General features: G+C 43.1%; 1 protein-coding gene across 1 annotated transcript in view; it reads left to right on the forward strand.

Annotated features, from left to right (window-relative positions):
- MAMDC2 (MAM domain containing 2) overlaps window positions 1–18,570 on the forward strand; it is a 55,427-nt gene that overhangs the window by 10,930 nt on the left and 25,927 nt on the right. Inside the window, exon 3 of the mRNA XM_063180783.1 lies at window positions 17,764–18,029. Coding sequence (XP_063036853.1) covers window positions 17,764–18,029 — 266 coding nt within the window. The remainder of the gene's footprint in view (window positions 1–17,763; window positions 18,030–18,570) is intronic.

Raw genomic sequence — 18,570 nt, forward strand, 5'->3', positions numbered from 1 at the left:
CTGGCCTGCAGTTCATTATCAGTATTTATTGCTGTTGTCTGCTCCTAGCAAATCCCATCTTCTCTCCTTCTCCTGAGTGCCAGATGTACAGCAAGTTATATTCTCTGCCTTGGACATGTAAACACTTGTGGCAAACAATCCCAGTCATTTGTGGGCTCTAGGCACAAGCTGGAACCAGCAGACTGGGTACCTGGTGACACATTTCTTCATGCTTCACAATCTTCCTGAGATATTTTTTATCCCAGGAGAATCATATTTGTGTACCCAAGTGTCAGTTTTGTCCTGTATGATTACAGTAGCACAACAGTGAGAACTGGAGTAATGCTATTGTTGTTATATTTTGCCTCTACTCCATAGTCATTAATTTTCCATTATAGAGCCTGACAGTTTGGTGTCATCTTTAACTGTTCAATTCAGAAAATTTACTCAATACAGGCTGCAAGAAAATGAGGAACTTCTAGTCCTTCTCTGGTTTTGAGCTACAGAGTGGTTTACTCCCCTAGCTGAGAGCAAATTTGGATATGGTTTTCCATTGTGTAAACTACTTTTTGATTGTGTCAATTCCCGACCTCTTAAGGAAAATAAAGTCTGTCTTGAGTGCTAGAATACACAGAGATACCCAAACACAAACTGCAAGTGCAGCTATCCTGGTGCCTGGATTTTAAAAGCTAACAAATATAGCAGCAATAAATGTTTCAAGAAATCTGGATATATTAGATATTTTCTTCCCTTAGAGGTAGGCCTTAGCAACATGATAATGTGGGCACAAGCAGCTGTAAAATCTGACACTGTACAGAATAAAGTGCATTTTCTAGTCTGTGTCATTATACAGGTTTGCTTAATGTTTGCATCTGCAGTTTAATATTGAGCTTCACAGTGCTCACTGTCAGTATTAACATCTTCACAGACAGCCTAAAAAACTCACATCTAGCTATAGAAATGCTTCATTTTAAGATGTTGTTTTATAGCATTTCAAGTAGAGTGACCTTTAACATTTTGAATATGCATCCATGTAGCCAGGCAGTGCTAATCTAAGCTGAGCTTTGCAGAAGTTTAGTTGAAGTTCACTAACAAGCAGAAGGAATTCAAATGAATGAAGCTTTTCTAGTTCCTACACAGTCATTACTTTGCAGTTGAATTCTTACAAGACCTTTCACAGAGACATTTCTTTCCTGGCCAAGGATATTCTTGTGTGCTTGAGTGGAAACATGAGAAGCTTTATACCAATACCAGATTGTTCTCTAAATATAGCCACTTCTAGTTGTTATTTTAAACCGAGTGTCAAACTGGAGAGTTATTAGGGCAGTAACTGTGGTTTGTTTGAAAAAGAAGAGAGAATGTTGCACAGTGAAGTTGTCTTATATGGAAATAAGATGAGTGGTATGTGTAGTTTGGACTACCACATGTAGGTAGAAACCTGAGAGCAGTAATCAGTGTTTGTTTTTATATAAATTTGGAGTGAGTATAAAGTGAATATAAATTCACAGCTGATGGATGTTGAAGCCAAAAATAGGGTTACATGATCAATCATCCCTTACTAGCATAGGAATGAGAATCTTTTCCTGTGCTGGGTCAGCTAGATATTCTTCTGTTAGTTAAAAAAGTTCTCTTTTCATGGTTCCTTAGATTTTGTGCTGGTTTTCTGATTTGTTTTTCTATTTTTTTTTTGAGAGAGACCATTTTGTGTTTTCTGTTAGCTGTACATCTAGAGGGAAGTTTCATTGCTATGCTTATGGTTGACCTGCAGGTTAGTCCACTGTGAGAAAGTTGAAGCCCAGAGCAGTAAGAAGTCTCGACAGAAGTCCACAGACTGAAAATATTTAAACAATTCTGTGAAAAGGCCAAAACCTCCTACTTTATCTTTGAAACTTGCTGGAAAATGGAATTGTTGCCTGCTGGACATCTGCACTTGCTGAATCATCCTCATAAGGTCTTTTCTAATGCAGTGGCTGTACCATCTGATTTTGTATGAGCTGCTTTGTCCTGCAGTGTACCCCCTGGCAGGGAAGGGTGGCAGACAGAAGGGGCCTCACAGGAATGTTTTGCTCTGGCCTGATGGAAGAAGGCAGCCTGGAATCTTTTGGGAAGATGTTTGCAGGCTTTACCTGGCCAGGGGGTCTGTGCATTTAAGCACAGGCTGCTGAGGAGGTTGCATGGTGTGCCCAGGGAAGCTGCTGCAGGGTTTCCATTAGTGCTGCTGTGGTCACTCTTGTCCTCTGAGGTGCCTGAAGGTGGCAAGAAAAAGCCCTGCAAAGGCATGGAGGAGAGCTTAGGAGTGGTAGGTTGTCCAAAGCCATGAATGCATCAGATAGGTAGACCACAGCATATCTGCTGAAGAGGCTGCTGAAGGAGTCCAGGTCAAAAAGGAATTGATACGCAGCGTGGAATTTAAAATTTAACCAGGAGTCATGGCTCTGCTTTCCAATCACTTTATCTCTACCTGCTTCTTATATCAGTATATTGCCAAACAATAAATCAATTTTTTTCCAGAAAGCTGAGAGAATTATAAAAATTTTGAAATATCGTGACCTCTGTCAGTCCTCTATCAACCACTTCTGCTGCCCATCATCTCTAACTAATGCCGATAGTCTTGTGACAGCAACAGTCTGCAAGCATCCACAACCAAAGAGCCATAAGCTGTGAGGGAGGATGGACCACTACTGTGAAAACTTCAGTGAGCATCATATGCTCATATGCTCATATCCAGTTGCAACATATTTTTAATTTTCATCTAAAGCGATTAATTAAATTAATTGCTTTTAAAACACCAACTGTAATGAACTAGTCTATACTTACTACTTTATTCTCCTATTTCACTGGCTTATTGCACAACTGCATAATATTTAATAATAATAATGTGGAGATAAGCACGACACAGTACAGTTCAGGCACAGAATTGAGGGCAAGAAGTGGGTGTGGACTGTTGGGGAAAATGAAGACCACTGAAAACTATCAAAGCCCTCTGGACTATTTCCATAAAGGTCTAAAAGAATGTACCATGTGTGGTAGCCGATTCACATAGAAGGCAAGAAACTTATTTCCAGGCAGGGATAACTTACCTGTAGGAAGGTAGCTCTGCAAAGCCCAGATGCTTGGGCACTTCCAGGACCCTGGACACCCTGGCTGGTTCAACACTAGAGCCAGGACTGGTGACATCTTTTTCTTCCTTCCTTTCTCTCTTTCTCTCTTTCTCTCTCTCCTTCTTTAATTAACATCTCTCTCCTTCTTCTCTTTTACCCTACGCCTTTATCCAAAACCCGCTGTTTTGTGTTCATATAGCAGGTCAGGGACAAACACACCAATTTCCTTGCAGACCCTCTGACTTTTGTCATTCCTTTTGACCGGGAGCCTCGATGAATCTTACAGAATCTTTCAGAAAATTTAGTTACCTACTTGCAGGGTGTATTTTATTGACCTGCCCCATTATAATTTTTTTTAAATGGAAATAGTAAAATGCATATAGCAAAGTTCTTTGCAGCATTCTTATGTCATTACATTTTCCTAAGTTCAGAACGTGAAGAGCTTTTGCCTTAGATAATTTTTTCGTACTAGATCAGCATTATCAGCTTCTTGGTACCTTTAGAGACCAGGGTTTTGAAGACTGGTATGTGAGTTCTTGTGCTTTCTTTCCTTCCTCAGAACACTGCAGCTGTAGGGCTCAGTACTTTGGGTTACTTCAGTATCATGCATTGAAAAGTTGTCTTTTCTGAGTTCCCAATGGTTATAAATATTCCCCTTGTTTTCCAAGATAAAACTTGGCAAGCATCTTCTCTTGTGCCCTAGTTTACTCCCAGCTTCTGAGGTGTGGAGGAGCAGCAGCTCTGGGAGTTTCCCTCTGCATGCTCTGAGTCTTTCTCCTGCTTCACAGCAGAGGGAGAGGCTGGGCACCATGTCAGAAGGTTGCACTGATACCACGTTTCATTGCAAATCTCGTGTGTGTGTGTGTGTGTGTGTGTTGTGAAGCAGCTGTTGATGCTATTTGAGTCTGTAGCTTGGAGAAGAGGCTGGAAAAGACATCGCTACACCTTTTTATTTTAAAGAGTCGAAATTTGAACCCAAAATAACAGTTGTCTAGTTAGTCTAATTGCTCATTAACATTTAATAAGAAATTAATTGTCTCTGTATTCCCAGAGATGTCCATTGATACTTCTTGGATGAGCACACCTGCAGATTTCTTCAGTAAACAATGAGCTTTCCCTGCAAGCAGCAGAAATTTCTGGCTCTGCAGGGTAAGAGGCGAAGCTGGTGGGATCAGCTGCAGGGACAGGCTTGAAAATCTGTTTCTTGAATTGTTTCACTAGAAGCAAAGCAGTGAGGCCCTGCCAGCGACCAGCAGACATGCCAGCACTCCTGACAGAGCTGTGAGCAGCGCATGGGAGCACTCACATGCGCCCCGTGCGAGCTCCTGGCTCCCATTTCCCCTCCAGGGATGCGTGCTTGCAGAAAATAATTTTGCAGCAGAGATTTTGCTCTTCCTGGGGAAGCTGCAGACACAGAGAACATGTGTTTGGGATCGGCACTGAATGTGTTTGTTGATGCTGTATGAACTTTGGTAACGCCTTCAAGCCTTGCAACATTTGCCTTGTCTCAACTTATGAGTTATACTTCATGGCAAATATGACACTAAAAAGCATTCTCAGAAGGCGTGGACTAAGGACTGTTTTTAGAAAGACCACACAAAGCTTGGCAGATAGAGCAGAGTTATTTCTGCAGGGTTTATTTTCTGCGTAGTTTGTTTTTATTCAGAATAACTGCGAGGCACATGCTGCTCAGTTAGGCTTGTGTGTTCACACAGTTGCTAGCACAGCCTGCACAGGCAGACCTCCACGCTGAAAAACAGCAGCAGGAGCTGGGAGGCAACAGGAGGATAGTGCCACAGTGTGCTTATTCTATGCTTTATTCATACCTGGACATCCATCTGAGACCACTCTTGGGTACTTACTAACAGCCAGCTAGGAGGAGGTGAGGTCGGATCTGCTGGCACATTTTGGGGTTCTTTAACTGCATTGTGAGCAATACTGAAATGTAGGGTGTACATTTGCAAGGGAGCTACTCCTTTGGGGTAATGCTAAGTGCCCAGTGAGATTTAGTACACGGAGTGTAAGTTAAACGGTGTTTTATGGATTTAAATAAACTTCATTGATGTCTATTTGATCACCCTAGGTTCACAGAATCACAGAATATGCTGAGTTGGAGGGGTCCCATCCAGATCATCGAGTCCAACTCCTGACCCTGCTTAGGACACCCCAGGAATCACACCATGTGCCTGAGAGCGTTGTCCAAACTCTTTGGGAACTCTGTCAGGCTTGGTGCTGGGACCACTTCCCTGGGGAGCCTGTTTCAGTGCCCAGCCACCCTCAGGGTCAAGAACCTTTTGCTGATATCCAATCTAAACCTCCCCTGACACAGCTTCGTGCTGTTTTCTTGAGTCTTCTCACTGGTCTCAAGAGTGCAGAGACAGTGTCTGCCCTTCCACTTGCCCTCGTGAGGGTGTTGAAGAGCACAGTAAGTCCTTCCCTCAGCCTCCTCCTCTCTAGGCTATTTAGGATATAAAATAAGTGGAATAAGTCCTAATAGCCTCAGTGATCCCTTAGGGGGAATAATACTAGTGTAATAATAAAAATATCTAATAAGAGGCTATAAACTCAATTACTTTGGAAAGTTTTGACAAGCTTTTACTTTGACTTTGTCTGTGAAACAGGAGTCGGTGAGGACATCTTGAAGAAAACAGTTTCATGAACTGGCAGGGTCAGATTGATAGGTTTTTTTTCAATGACCCATTTATATCTCAGGTTTTACTTCGGTCTTTATAAATGTGTCTTATAGCTCAAGTGGGATTTGCTGAATTCCTTTGTGAGCAATTGCCCAAGGATAATGCTGGATATTCACTGGAATGACATTGCAGAAAATACTAAAATTCACCAACATTCTCAGGAGCTTTTCACTTCAAAAGTAATCTAGGAAAAAAAATTGGAATATTTGAGGCTTTTGTTACCCATAAAGTCTTAGCATTTGTGGTGACAAATGTCCCAGGGCAGCTGGGGAGTACTTGAAGGGGATGCCTGTAGGAATTCATTTGTTGACTGTTGCCTAGCAAGGGGAAGCAGAGAGGCCACCACAATGTGACAGATGTATGAAGACTGGACTGGGACAGACAGATGGCAGAGCCCTGTGCCTGGTGAAATCTGATGGCCTGAGGTGAATTTAGATGTGTTAGGTGGTTCACTGAGTTGGACAAATAAGGGTTTGACTAGCTATTTTAATAAAAATAAAACCTAGGGAAGCTAAAATATATCAAACCTCAATTGTTTACAATCAACAGTTAGATACACCATAGAAACCCAAATACTGCTTCCTAAATCTCCTAAATGACTAAAGAGTCATAGCATTGACTGGCATCTGTCTCTTTCCGTCCCTTATATCAGAGTATGCTCATGGAGTTGTCTTTTGCTTTTGATACTAAGCAATCCTCAATAATTTTGGATAGTTCAATTATCCTGCTTGGAGCAGAAGCTCCATGACTGAATCATCTTCCAGTGGTTCTAGAGACTGCGACTACTTAGGGACAGGGGAGAGAATCCTAGGACATCAGCCCCTCCCCACAGAGGCCCACAGCATCCTGTAAAACACTTTGTGAATTTTATGGATATTGAGACCTCCAGTTAATTCACCACTGTTCTAGAGATTAGAGTTATGTATCTTGGGACTATTTTGATAAACCCTTCCCCAGTTTTGTGGATTCTGGCTCAGTCTGTCTGTACACCTCATACACACTTTCAGTTGCTACTAGCCCCTGCCAAGCAGAAATGAAGCAGTCTTTGAAATAGTTATTTGATGCATGCAATTGTGCAGTACTCCAGGAAATGTTAGCCATGGCCTGGTGGTTGTGATGTTCAACATGAGTAGATGTGTTCCTTGACTGAAGGTTTTGTGATTGTGCATGTTGAATCTTCTCCATTGCATGCCCCTGGTGCAGGATGCAGCTTGCTGGGGCAGAAGATGAGTCACTGCATCTGCTTTCTTGTCAGTTTCTCAAGAGTGGCCACCAAGTGAGTAGAGCAGGAAATGAGGGGCTGCCCAACAGCAGCCAGTGACAGACTCATTAGAAGACAGTGATCTCCAGCTGGTTTTGGAAACGGATGGTGTGGCTAAGCCAGTTCCCTCAGGTGACCTGTGACCAGGCTACTGCCCACACTCATCAGGATCTGATTAGCTCACCTGTAAGCTCTTTCTATAGCCAGCTGTTTCAGCTCATGTATATAAATATGTGCCTCACCTGTCTGCAACTTTGTTTGCATTTTATGATGTGAGATCATTGATCACCCCACCATGAGCCTGCCAGTGATCCCAATGATTCTGGTATAAAAAAGAATATGAAACCACTGAGCTTATGTAAAGCAGGAAACTGAACTCATGGGAGTTCAACTTCTGATTTTAGTGAAACCAAATATGTATTTCAAGTTGGTTTTTTTTCTTTTCATCTGTTTAGGACCGGGGGTCCAGCTGGGTATCATAATAAATGGAATTTCTACTACCTAAGTGGATCTGTAGTTTCCCTTGGAGAGACAAGGCTTGTGGACAGAGGTTCCATTTTAGTTGATCAGATGTAGCTGGGAGAGACAGACAAGTGTTTAGGCACATGAGCTGTTTTCCAGGGTAGTGCAGTAGGCCAGGTGATTTGGCAGATGCTGAGAGAGCAGATCCAGGCAGTAGAAAAGTTTAGCTTTTATAGTCATGCATTTAGTGCATCCACATGGTTTGCAGATGCACTCCAGAAGGCCACCAGCTGAGGTTTTTTCGCTTCCCCAAGGGAAAACCTGGTCCAGGACCTCCCATGCATGCTGTGCCCTAGTCTGTCATGAACCAAAGCCGAGTCATGACAGGCGGACTTGCTCCTGGCTCTTGCCAACTCCAAAGCTTACCTGCCCTCTCCCTCCCAGCACCACTGCTTCCTGTGACCAGTCTGACTGCTTCCCTAAGCCCAGGATTGCTTCAGAGCTTGGCATGGATGTGAGCACCATGGGCTTTTAGTTTAACCACTTTGGAGTACACCAAGGACATGAACTTGACTCAGCCAAGAAATCTTTACTTTTGACATGCCTGATCTTTCAGATGATGGAAATCCAGACACGCAGAAACCAAAACAGTGTTGATTGCGTTGGAGTACCTCTTCTTCTCTTTCTTAAACTCCTACTCCCCATGGCTGTTCTTGTCACTCTGATCCAAGGAGGAATAAATGCCCCATTTTAAAACACAGCAAGAAGTCCCTTGTTTCATGGTCTGGCTCACCAAATTCCTTCTGCTGGCTCCCTGTGGAATGCTGGCCTACAGTTTGATGTGGATTGCAGTTTTGATAGTTTTTTCTTCCAAGATGTGCCCCCAAAACTGTGTGGACTACAGTTAGGCAGGTTTGCCTTGGCCAGGCTGAGATGTGCTCATACCACAGAGCACATTTTGTGCACATAATACAATATAGAGCAATACAATACAATACAGAGGTTGTAATATGTCACCTGCATACTCCTCTACATCACATCACGTGCACCTATGTAAGCAACTAAAAGGAGTGATGAGCGAAGTAAATAGACAACATAATGCAAAAGGAATGAAATTTTGTATTTTTCTGCTGAAGGAGGGATGCACTCCACCAAGGCAAGCAGCTGTGCTGGAAGAAATGTCACAGTGCATTCCTTTGTGTGTTTGCTCCTGGTGGAAACACGATTAAGCAAAGAAATAGAGCTAGTAATGGAAGATATGAGAAATGTAAACAAATAGATGCTTGGTGATTTCTACTGTATCTACTTCTTATCTTTAGTATTCCCTATGCACTGGGGGCAATGGAAACTCATGTAGGATGCCAAAGAATAAAGGAAAAACTCTTTTCAATTATTTCCCATCCAGAAATTCACAGCAGAGAACCTTGTGTCTCCAAATATTGCCTATATTGGAGACACAAGATGTTGATGTATACCAGTTAACAGAAGTCATGGAGATGTCTTTTGGAAAGAGCTGTCTCAAGGAAAATCAGAGATACCCAATAAAAACTTGGCAGCCTTTGTGTCAGCAGATGAAAAGTTGTTGAAATTATGTGATGAGTAGCATGAAAATGAGAACTGAGTGATGTGAACAGCAGTTTCCTGAGACTGATGGGTCGGTTGAAACAAGAGAAACAAAATTTGAAAGTGCATGAAAATTGTTGAGGTCATTGTGAAAGGAAAAAACCACATTCTTGTGGCCCAGAACAAACAGGAGATCTGGTGCATGATGTAAGGATCTTGGGACTTGAAGGGGAACAAGGAGAGGAAGCATCCCCAGTGCAGTGGAGCAACTCCTCTAAATCAGAATCAGAAAACAGCAGCTCAGGCTGGACCCTTGCCAGACCTTCACAGGCAAGCTGATGGATGGAGGCTGGAAGAATTTTCCAGAGTGGTAGTAGCTGCACGCCGATGCTGCAGTCACAGAGCGTTTCAGGCTAATTGTATTGGTTTTGACAGGCTTTCTAACAGCTGTATTTCTGAACTTCCTGAGGGAACAAAGGCCAGGGCAGGAGGTGGAGCTGGTAGTTAATTCATAAAGCATCCTTTGGGAAAGGAGACTTGGAAGATTTAGGCCCCAGGGCTGGCAAACAGTTCTCTGACGTGGTCTGGGTGAATGTGGCAAGAAAAAGATCAAATCAATAATCTCAGTTCCTGTAGGGAGACTCAGCTTGTAAAGTAAGGTGAGCTGTAAAGAAAGCTGCTGGAGGAACTGCTGTTGCCAGGTTTGTCCATTTGACCAGAGGAAAGTGGGTGGCTACCTGGCTGAACTGCCGGTGTGTTCATCACACCAGGCTGTGCTTTTCTAAAAAAATTCTTCTTTTTTTTAACATACTACTCAGCTTTGTGCGAGTTACCTGGAACCCTGTTGACTCCCTGAAGATGACTAGCACAGGACCAGATCTGGTGGGGTATTCAGGTTCCCTCCCTGCCTGGAAGGGCAGCCAGGTGGAACCACAGGCTTTTTATGCAAAGAAATATCTTTGGGCTTGAAACTGCAGCTGCCCCTGTAGATACAGAAGAGAAAGCAAAACCTTCACAACAGCAGTCACTGCAGACAATAAACACAAAACACCCACCTCCTGCTTCTCCATCCCTCAGCTGCTTTCACAGAGCTGCTTTTAAGAAACCATGGAGGAGACAAGGAGGCTTAAAGAACAGAATGTTTTTTCAGTGATGACAACACAGATTAGTCCCAGGGTATACCATGTAGGTTGTCTGGTGTGAATCTAACATCTTAACAGAAATAAAATAGTCTGTGGCTTGATGGGAATGAAAACAGCAGCTATACCCTGCAGCATCAGGTAGCTGTAACCATGGCACCCCTTGAATGTCTGGGACTGACACTCTACGTTCATCATGTGGGCCAGGCTTTTCCACTCAGCCCTGTGTGTATTGTGAGTGCATCCATCTGTTCAGGGGAGAAACTGCTGCTGCAAGTCTCCCACAGGCCAAGGGGAAGGGATTAAACACTGCTCTGGCAAAAGCGGATCAGTGCTTGTGTTCTTTTGAGACAATTTAATAAGTAACACTCTGAAATGAGCTACCTACCCTTACAGTTTTAATCAATCCCTTTTTACCAATGAAGAAAAAGAAATAGGAGCACGTACAGGTGAATAAAATGACACTTTACTAACAAAACAAAATAGCAGCAGGCAAAAAATAACACTAACAGTCACTAGTTACGAAGGTGCTGAAATCTCACCGGCTCTTGGGGAGCAAGGGGAAGCTCCAAATGGGGGAGTGAGGGTGCTCTCCTCAGGCACTGCATGGTCTGGGAGACACGAGGAAGACACAGACAAACTCTGTCCGGTGCAGCCTTCTCTCTCGATCAAAAAACCGGGAAGGCAGGAGCTTCCCAAGCAGTTGTGGTGGCAGAATTGCTGGTGTAGCAGAGGCGTCAGCCTTTGGTTCTCTGGGTGTTGGTGCTGGGGTCTTGCTGCCTCCTGCTGAACTCCGCCGGTGTTGGTGCTGCTGCTGCCAAGCTGCGGGTGTGTTGGGGGCAGAAAGGATCTCCCCAGCACTGAGGCAGCACCCTCCAGCCCCTACAGCTCTAGCCCCACCCTGCAGAATTCACTCGGAAACAGGCTTTGATTGTGAAATGCATCTTCTCGCGTCGCTGCTGTCCACAAACCTGCCCGAAACAGCCTCCTCTCTCTGAAGGCAAGAGAGAAACTAAAACACCCACCAAGGGGAGACTCAGGCTTGAGGCAGAGCTTGGAGGAAAGGGAGCTCTGCTTGGGGGACCCCAGCTTTAAAAAGACCCAGCACCTGCTGGCCCCCTGTTTCCTGGCACACTGCCAGGTCTTAGAGAGACACTAACAATTTTGGGCACAGGTAGATGTGGAATAAAATAACATTTTGGGTTATCCACCACACTGTTGCTGCATTTTCTTACCTGCAGGATACACTTCATTATTTTGTCCCTCTGGCTCTATTGTTAATATTTCCAACTATATTTTTCTGGAGAGGTAAGAAGACTTCATAGATCTCAGAAATGTACTGCTTTTCTACCCTTTTTTTTTTTTGGAAGTAAAATACAAAAAGAAATCCCAAAACTAAAGCCAAGACCCAAAACTGAGATTCTGAGATTCCACAGAAGGCATCGATAGATCAAGTTTTGTCCTAAGGAACCCTGGTAACATTCCTTCCTGTTTCTGTATGGGAAATACAGAGAAAAATTAAAACAGGACCTTGCAAGTGTTAGACATTTCTTGCACGGTCTTCTGTATAAATGAGTATTTAATCAAATGTAGTTCTAAAATTTTCCTGCCTCATAGTTCCTTATTATTGTTTCTCTTGGAGCTTGCTGCTTATATTCAGTTTTTCTTGTAAGGCTGTACTGTGGCTGAACTAAGTGAACAGCTGTGTCAGACATAAACTCTACCAAGAGCCAGAACAAATCTGTGGTTACCCTTCCAAATTTTTACAGAGGAAATGTAACATTGAACTGGTATTTTTTTTTTTTATTTCAGTGGATATTTGGGGACTTTTAAAAATTTTTCTCAATGCAATTTGTTTTAGTTTATTAGCCAGCATCTGGCTTTTTTGTCTTGTTTGTGCTATTTACAGCGGAAGCAATCAGTGTAGTTTCTATGCTCTTTTTTGGAAAAAGCACAATTTCTGACCTCAGTAGCCCTTATTCCTTAGCCATTGATGTAACCACTGCTGACAGATCTACTGATGCCCACCTTTATGTATATATTTTTGGAAAACTTGGGTGAATGACTCATGGAGTTAGTGCATCACCAACTGTAATTGAGAAGAGCTTTGTATAGAACTGCTTATTAGAGCAGCAAGATGACAGACATTGAAACAGGAGGATTTTAAATATCTAGTTTCATCAGTGCATAGTTGCACTGAGGAAGGATAGGCTTGAAACCCGGTGTCCTAATTCCCCCTGGGCTCAATGTTTTGCTTGAACATGGAGGAATATAAAATGAACACATGCTTGGTTCTGTAAAGTTTGATTCAGTTGTCAAGCAGAAGACAGTCAAGTCACATGGTAGGTAAAACATCATCACAGAAATGTGAGTAGAAAGTGCGTTACTTACTAGCCTGAGTAGTGAGAGAGGGAAACACATCTGAGTCTCCTTTCTCCCGTCCCTTGTCCTGGCTGTAGGTGTTTGCCTTCACCAGGCATCTGCTGGCTGTCAGCTGTCAAAGGTAGTTAGCAATCCCTGGCTTTTGTCATGTCTGCAGAGGTTTGTCTTTGCTCAGGAGCGAACAGGCCTCATTGATAGAAATTTAAACTAGAGGTGTCAGGGAAGGAGACAGTGTCAGGTTTGCCCCTGACAAGCTGTGGGATGACATATGAAGGTTAAAGGGACAGGGTGCAGGTGAGGGTTCTCAGTCAGTGGACCTGAGACGTGCTGGCCACACTGGAGCACATTGATGCCTTGTGGAGACAAGCCAGGGGCTCCTGAGGTAACAGAAGCCAAGAAAGACCAGTGAAACATCTCAGTGAGATTAGAAAGTATTCCTCCAAGAGGGCAGCTCAGCTGAGGTGCCTTTGCACCTGTACACACACAAACAGGAGGAGGAGGAAGCCACTGTGCTGCTGCGAAGTTATAACCTCGTTGTCCTTACTGAAACTTGGTGGGACAAATCCCATGACTGGATCGCAGCTATGGATGGCTACAGGCTGTTCCAGAAAAGTAAGGGTGGAGGGATTGCCCTCTGTTTCAGGAGGTGGATTGAGTGTAAAGTTCTGTCTCTGAAGAACAGGCATGAGCAGGCTGAACGCCTGTGGGTAAGAATCAGAGACAGCAAAGAGAACCTCATGGCTGGTGTGTTCCACAGGCTGCTCAGGCGAGGGGAGCCTGCTGACAAAGCAGCTGCGAGAGGCATTGCGCTGGCAGGCTCGTGTCTGGCCAGGAGCCTTGAACTCTGGGCAAGTAACAGGACGAGCTGTGGGCAGTCCAGGAGACTCCAGCAGTGCACAGAGGATAACTTCTTGTTGTAGACAAGGTTATAGACAGCCCTACAGAGGGGGTGTGATACTGGACCCATGGGTTGCCAACACAAGTTAATTTGAGCTGTCAAGATTAGAGACAGCCTGGGCTGCAATGATCATGCACTGAAGGAGTTTGCAGTCCTGAGGGATATGGGTCAGGTAAAGAGTAAAGTCAGAATGATGAAATTTAGAAAAGCAAAATTCTAGGTTGTCAAGGATGTAGTCAATAGGATCTTCTGCTCTGAGGGACAATAGGAAGCTGCTCTGAGGGACAAGGGAGGAAAAGAATCCTGGCAGATCCTTAAGGTTGCTTTCTGTAGAGCGCAAGAACTTGCAAAAGGAGGAAAAGTTCAGGCAAAGAAGGCAAAAGACTGCAATGGATTAGCTGGAACCTGCTGGTTGAACTAAAGTGTAAGAAAGAAATCCACAGTGAGTGGAAGCAAGGACAGATATCCAGGGGAGACTATGGAGTCACAGCCCAGTTGTGTAGGAATGGGGTGAGGAAGGCAAAGGCAAAGCTGGAGCTGAATTTCACAAAGGTCAAAAAGAAAAAATAAAGAGCATCTATATGTCTGTCAGCCAGAAAAGGAAGGTCAAAGAAAGCATTTGTCCCCTTGATGAGCAAAGCTGGCAAATTGGTAACTAAGATGAGGAGAAGGCTGAGGTGCTGAAAAGTTTTTTGCCTCAACCCTCACTGTCAGCCTCTCTCCCCATGCCTCTTGAGTGAATGGACTGTAAAATGTGGCTGGGGGAAGCCAGGTCCCTCAGAAAGAATTAGGTTTGTGACCACCTGAGGAGTCTGAGCATACATAAGTCTGTGGGACCTGATGAGATGTATTCCAGAGTCCTGAGGGAGTTGACTCTACAGTTGCCAGGACCACTCTCCATGATGCTCAAAAAGTCAGGTCACTCAGAAAATGACAAAGAAAGTTCAGCTTTCCTGTATTTGCACAGGAAACTAAGGGCTGCATCTACCCCCCCTGTGCAAGTAATTGCTGGAAATTGCATGCTTGTGTTTCTGTGTCATCAGGCTTTTCCTAGAGTTTTGTGATTACTCTCATCTGCCTTCCTGTGATTTTGAAGAGTAGCCCTCTCTTGATAACTCCTGAATGACTGCTATAAATTAACTGTCATGGGCATTTGCAGGAGGACTGTGGCCTGCTGCAAAATGGAGCTGCATGTTACATTTTTGAGAGGCTACACCACTGTGCATTCATCAAATTCTCCACAGACTGGAAAATAACCTTCTATTACTCCCACAAACAAGTGTGGAAAGTTGTCTGCTTTAATCTAAGGACCCCCCCTTCGCCTTGCTTTGCTCTCACAATTGCTCTGTGTCAGTCCTTGAGGTCTGCATTGTGAGACCTTCCTTTCTGCACCAATGGCCACTGCTGTTACTGAAGCACAATTTAGGGCAAAGGCTGTGTAGTCAATGCTGCCATTCATTTGGAAGAAATTTAATGTTGGCGTTTTCCATGCTTGGTACTGCCAAGTGCCACGCTCCCTGATCCTGATTAGCAAAGCATTTGAACCTACATATAAAGCTCTCTATCAGTGCTCACATTGATTTCAGCAAAGCCAATTACACATTTAAGTTTTCAAAAGAAGCTAAAAATTATTAGGTTGGGAGTGAGAGCACTCTCTTTCTGGAGAGTTAATGAGTATGTAAAATTAATCCTTTTAGAAAAAGCAACCAACCCCCATCCCCAGTTAAAAAGGGAGTTCATGATCTTTGCTCTCATACCTGAGGTGAATCAAACAAAAGTGGGAGCAAGTGCACAACACACAGACAGCAGAGTCAAATTTACTGACATAATCATCCCGATTGGAAATTATAAGAGGCTTTCTTTGAAACCACTATTTTTGTAGAAGAAACCTTAGTCCATATACAATTAAGTTTTAAAACCTGGCAGCCATTTAAGCCTCATAGCTGGTAATTTGAGGTCTTCATGTGAAAGTATTTTCCTATGTCAATGCTGATTTATTTCTGAAAAAAAAGAAAAAGAAAAAAGATTACTATTATAAGAAGGATCTGTTTTCTATGGGGTTTCTCTTGAAGTACAGGCTAAAACAGGGCTGAAATCTAAACTAAAATTGCCAGCCATGGATTCCAAATTGTAGGTTTCTTTGTCAGTAAAATGATCCAAGTTCAGGCCAGCCTAAAAATATAGATTCTTCATCTGAATAGGATATTATCAATTACATCAATGAAAACCAAATGTGCAAGATGCATTTGACTTCTGATGGAGTCTCGGTGATTTCCCTCTATCTTCCTGTGAAAAGGCATGCGTACCTTGGGCAGGCATATGTCAGTAAATAAATGCTGTCTGTGCTAACTTGTGTGAGCTAACTGGATTAAAGCATGAAAGTGGTTGCTACAGACTTCCTTGTAACATAGTGGCAGATTAAGTATTTGGCACGCACATTAAATGCCTATTTTTAAATATTTATTCATATGTTTATTTTTCTTTCAAATACTGCTGCAGTAACAAGTTACTTGTACTTTACCAGTTATTTTGTATCTTTCCCCAGTAGACTAAAACCAGACAGCAGATATAAAGGGAAATCATGATAAGAGGCAAAAAAAAAAAAAAAAAAAAAAAAAATCCCTAAAAAGGGAAAGAGAATGCAGCTTTTCTGTATTTGCACAGCCCCTTTCACTGCTTAGGGCTGCAGCTATCTCCTAGCAATAATTTATCTTACATCAGTTAAACAATATGTGCAGTACAAATGTATTTCTGGGCACTGTGTCTGCAGGTGAGAAAGGGAGCAGATGCAGGGGGGTGCTGTAACATGCAGTTCCCAAAGAACCAGGTGTTGTCAGAGTGACTGTCTGCTCCTGGGGGTCTGTGGGAGAGGACTTTGGGACCCCCATAAAGCAGATCTGCACGTGTGCTTTGCCTTGATGGGGTGATGACCCTCTGTGCAGATGATTTTTCTCCTTCGGAAAGAATACTTTAAAAAAAGCAACAAGGGAGCTTCTGAGAAGCAACCCCAGCGTGTCTTGGTAGAGTGGGAGGATTCAGGCAGGATTTGTGAGGGGATTTTTGTGCCTCAAAGATAAGCAATGTATTTAACATCAGTGCAACTGCTGACATTTCTGAGTTATCCAAGTATTTACATATGCATGGAAATTGACAAGCTCTGTGGTCAAGTGAGATGAGATTAAAGAACAAGTATATTCCCTGGAAAGTGATGTGCTGCTAGGTAAAGGCCTAATTGGACACAGGCCCTGACAGCACTTTTAACTCATACTTGCTGCAAGTGATGAGAATTAGGTATCAGAAATGTGATTTGTCTAATGCACATTGACAATTGGTTAGAAGGATCCTTTTCCTGATAATCTGTGGGACAACATTTCGGACATGGGTGTCCTAGTTTGTCTTACTGTTTTGTTTTGTGGTGTTTTGGGCTTTTAAAATTTATTTTTAAGTTTTCATTTTTTGTACCACTTGTTTCTGGCATTGCATTTCAGATTTCTGTGGCTCTTGTAGTCCATTTAACTCTTGGTTTTGGTATCTTAGTAGAGCTTCCAGGACCATGCTTATGCTTCACTATAATTCATTTGCTGTTGTCTCATTTTTCTACACATTGTTTCTTTTCCACTTTTTTTTTGCCTCCTCATGCACTTTTAGTTTGTCTTTGCACCCTTTTATTTTTATATGGAAGGCTGTTTTAGACTTTGTCCCAAGGAATAATTTTAAAATAATCTTGGACTACTGGTATGTTTAAATGTTGCTTTACATTCTGTAATTTTTTGAATCAGCAGACTTGAACATGTCAGTTTTACTAGAAGTGTCTTTCTAGTTTTGTTATTTGAAACCAGAAGTGCTTTGGGAGTTTTTAGCTGCAATGTCTCATTTTATGTGTTGATTTTAAGCCTACATGAAAATAAAAAGTTTTGATCTTTAAAACAACTAAATATTCCTGCAAAATATTTCTCTGTGGGCAAATTGTCTTGTCAATTAAATTGTCTATCTACAGCTATCAGTTCCAAAGGGTACTACATAATAATCTGCTTTACACAGATGTATTGTCTCAAAATTTCCCATAATTTAGAAATTGTTTTAAAAAAATATGGGAGACACATGAAGTCACATTTGGGAGAGTATAGCAGGATATCAAAAGGTTAAGTAACTTATCAGAGGAATGGTAGTCTCAACCTCCTGACCTAGTCCCAGAACTACCATTCTTTCCTAAACAAGTACTCTCTTCAGGGATGCAAAAGCAAAGCCTCTGACATTTGTTATTGTGGTGTGTGTCTGTTCCCAGGACATTACATTTCTGTGGACACGTCTTACGAGGGTGAGAAAGCAGTGCTGTCCAGCCCTGACCTGTACTCCGAGGAATGGAGCTGCGTCAGACTGATCTATCAGATAGCAACAACTTCAGACACCTCGCCTGATCCTGCCAGGCTCAACCTGTACCTGAGGCAGGAGGGAGAAAGTTTTGATCGTTTGCTGTGGTCAGCCAAGGAGCCCTCAGACAGCTGGCTCATAGCTAGCTTAGATTTAACCAACAGCACAAAGAAGTACAAGGTAAGCCCAGTTAAAGAAGATGCCACAGGCTTTCTGGTGCAGCCCCCTGCATATGCTGGGCTGCACAAAGTTCTTTTTTTAATATATGCAGACTTTGAGCCCTGTTCTTAGCTTTCATGTCTAAGGCTGGCAGCACAAGTCAGCTGAGCCCTCTGTCCCTAGCACCCATGAGCAGGGCTGGCAGGAGGCAGCGCTCTGACCAGCAGCTGTCTGGAGCAGCTCTGGGGACACACGGCCAGCCGAGGCCTGCCATGAGGATGCTTCATCTCCTGGTATCCCTGAGGAGCTGCTGGTGCCAATGGCAGATACAGGAACCCCCAGGTCCTGTGTCTGCAGCTGTGCTCACTTATTCCTGCCCTCTGTGTCTTTCTGGAAGGAGTCACATGCTGACAGAAGAGTATTTCTACCCAGAAACCATCATGTTGCATAATTCCCAATAATGTCTTGCATAACCACAGCTGAGGAATATAGAATTCCATACTCTTAAATGAAGTGTGGGAATTTTTTGCCTTGTCTCATTGTCCTTCAGCATGTCTTCTGT

Source organism: Melospiza melodia, chromosome Z, assembly GCF_035770615.1.
Source record: "Melospiza melodia melodia isolate bMelMel2 chromosome Z, bMelMel2.pri, whole genome shotgun sequence".
Classification (NCBI taxonomy): Eukaryota; Metazoa; Chordata; class Aves; order Passeriformes; family Passerellidae; genus Melospiza; species Melospiza melodia.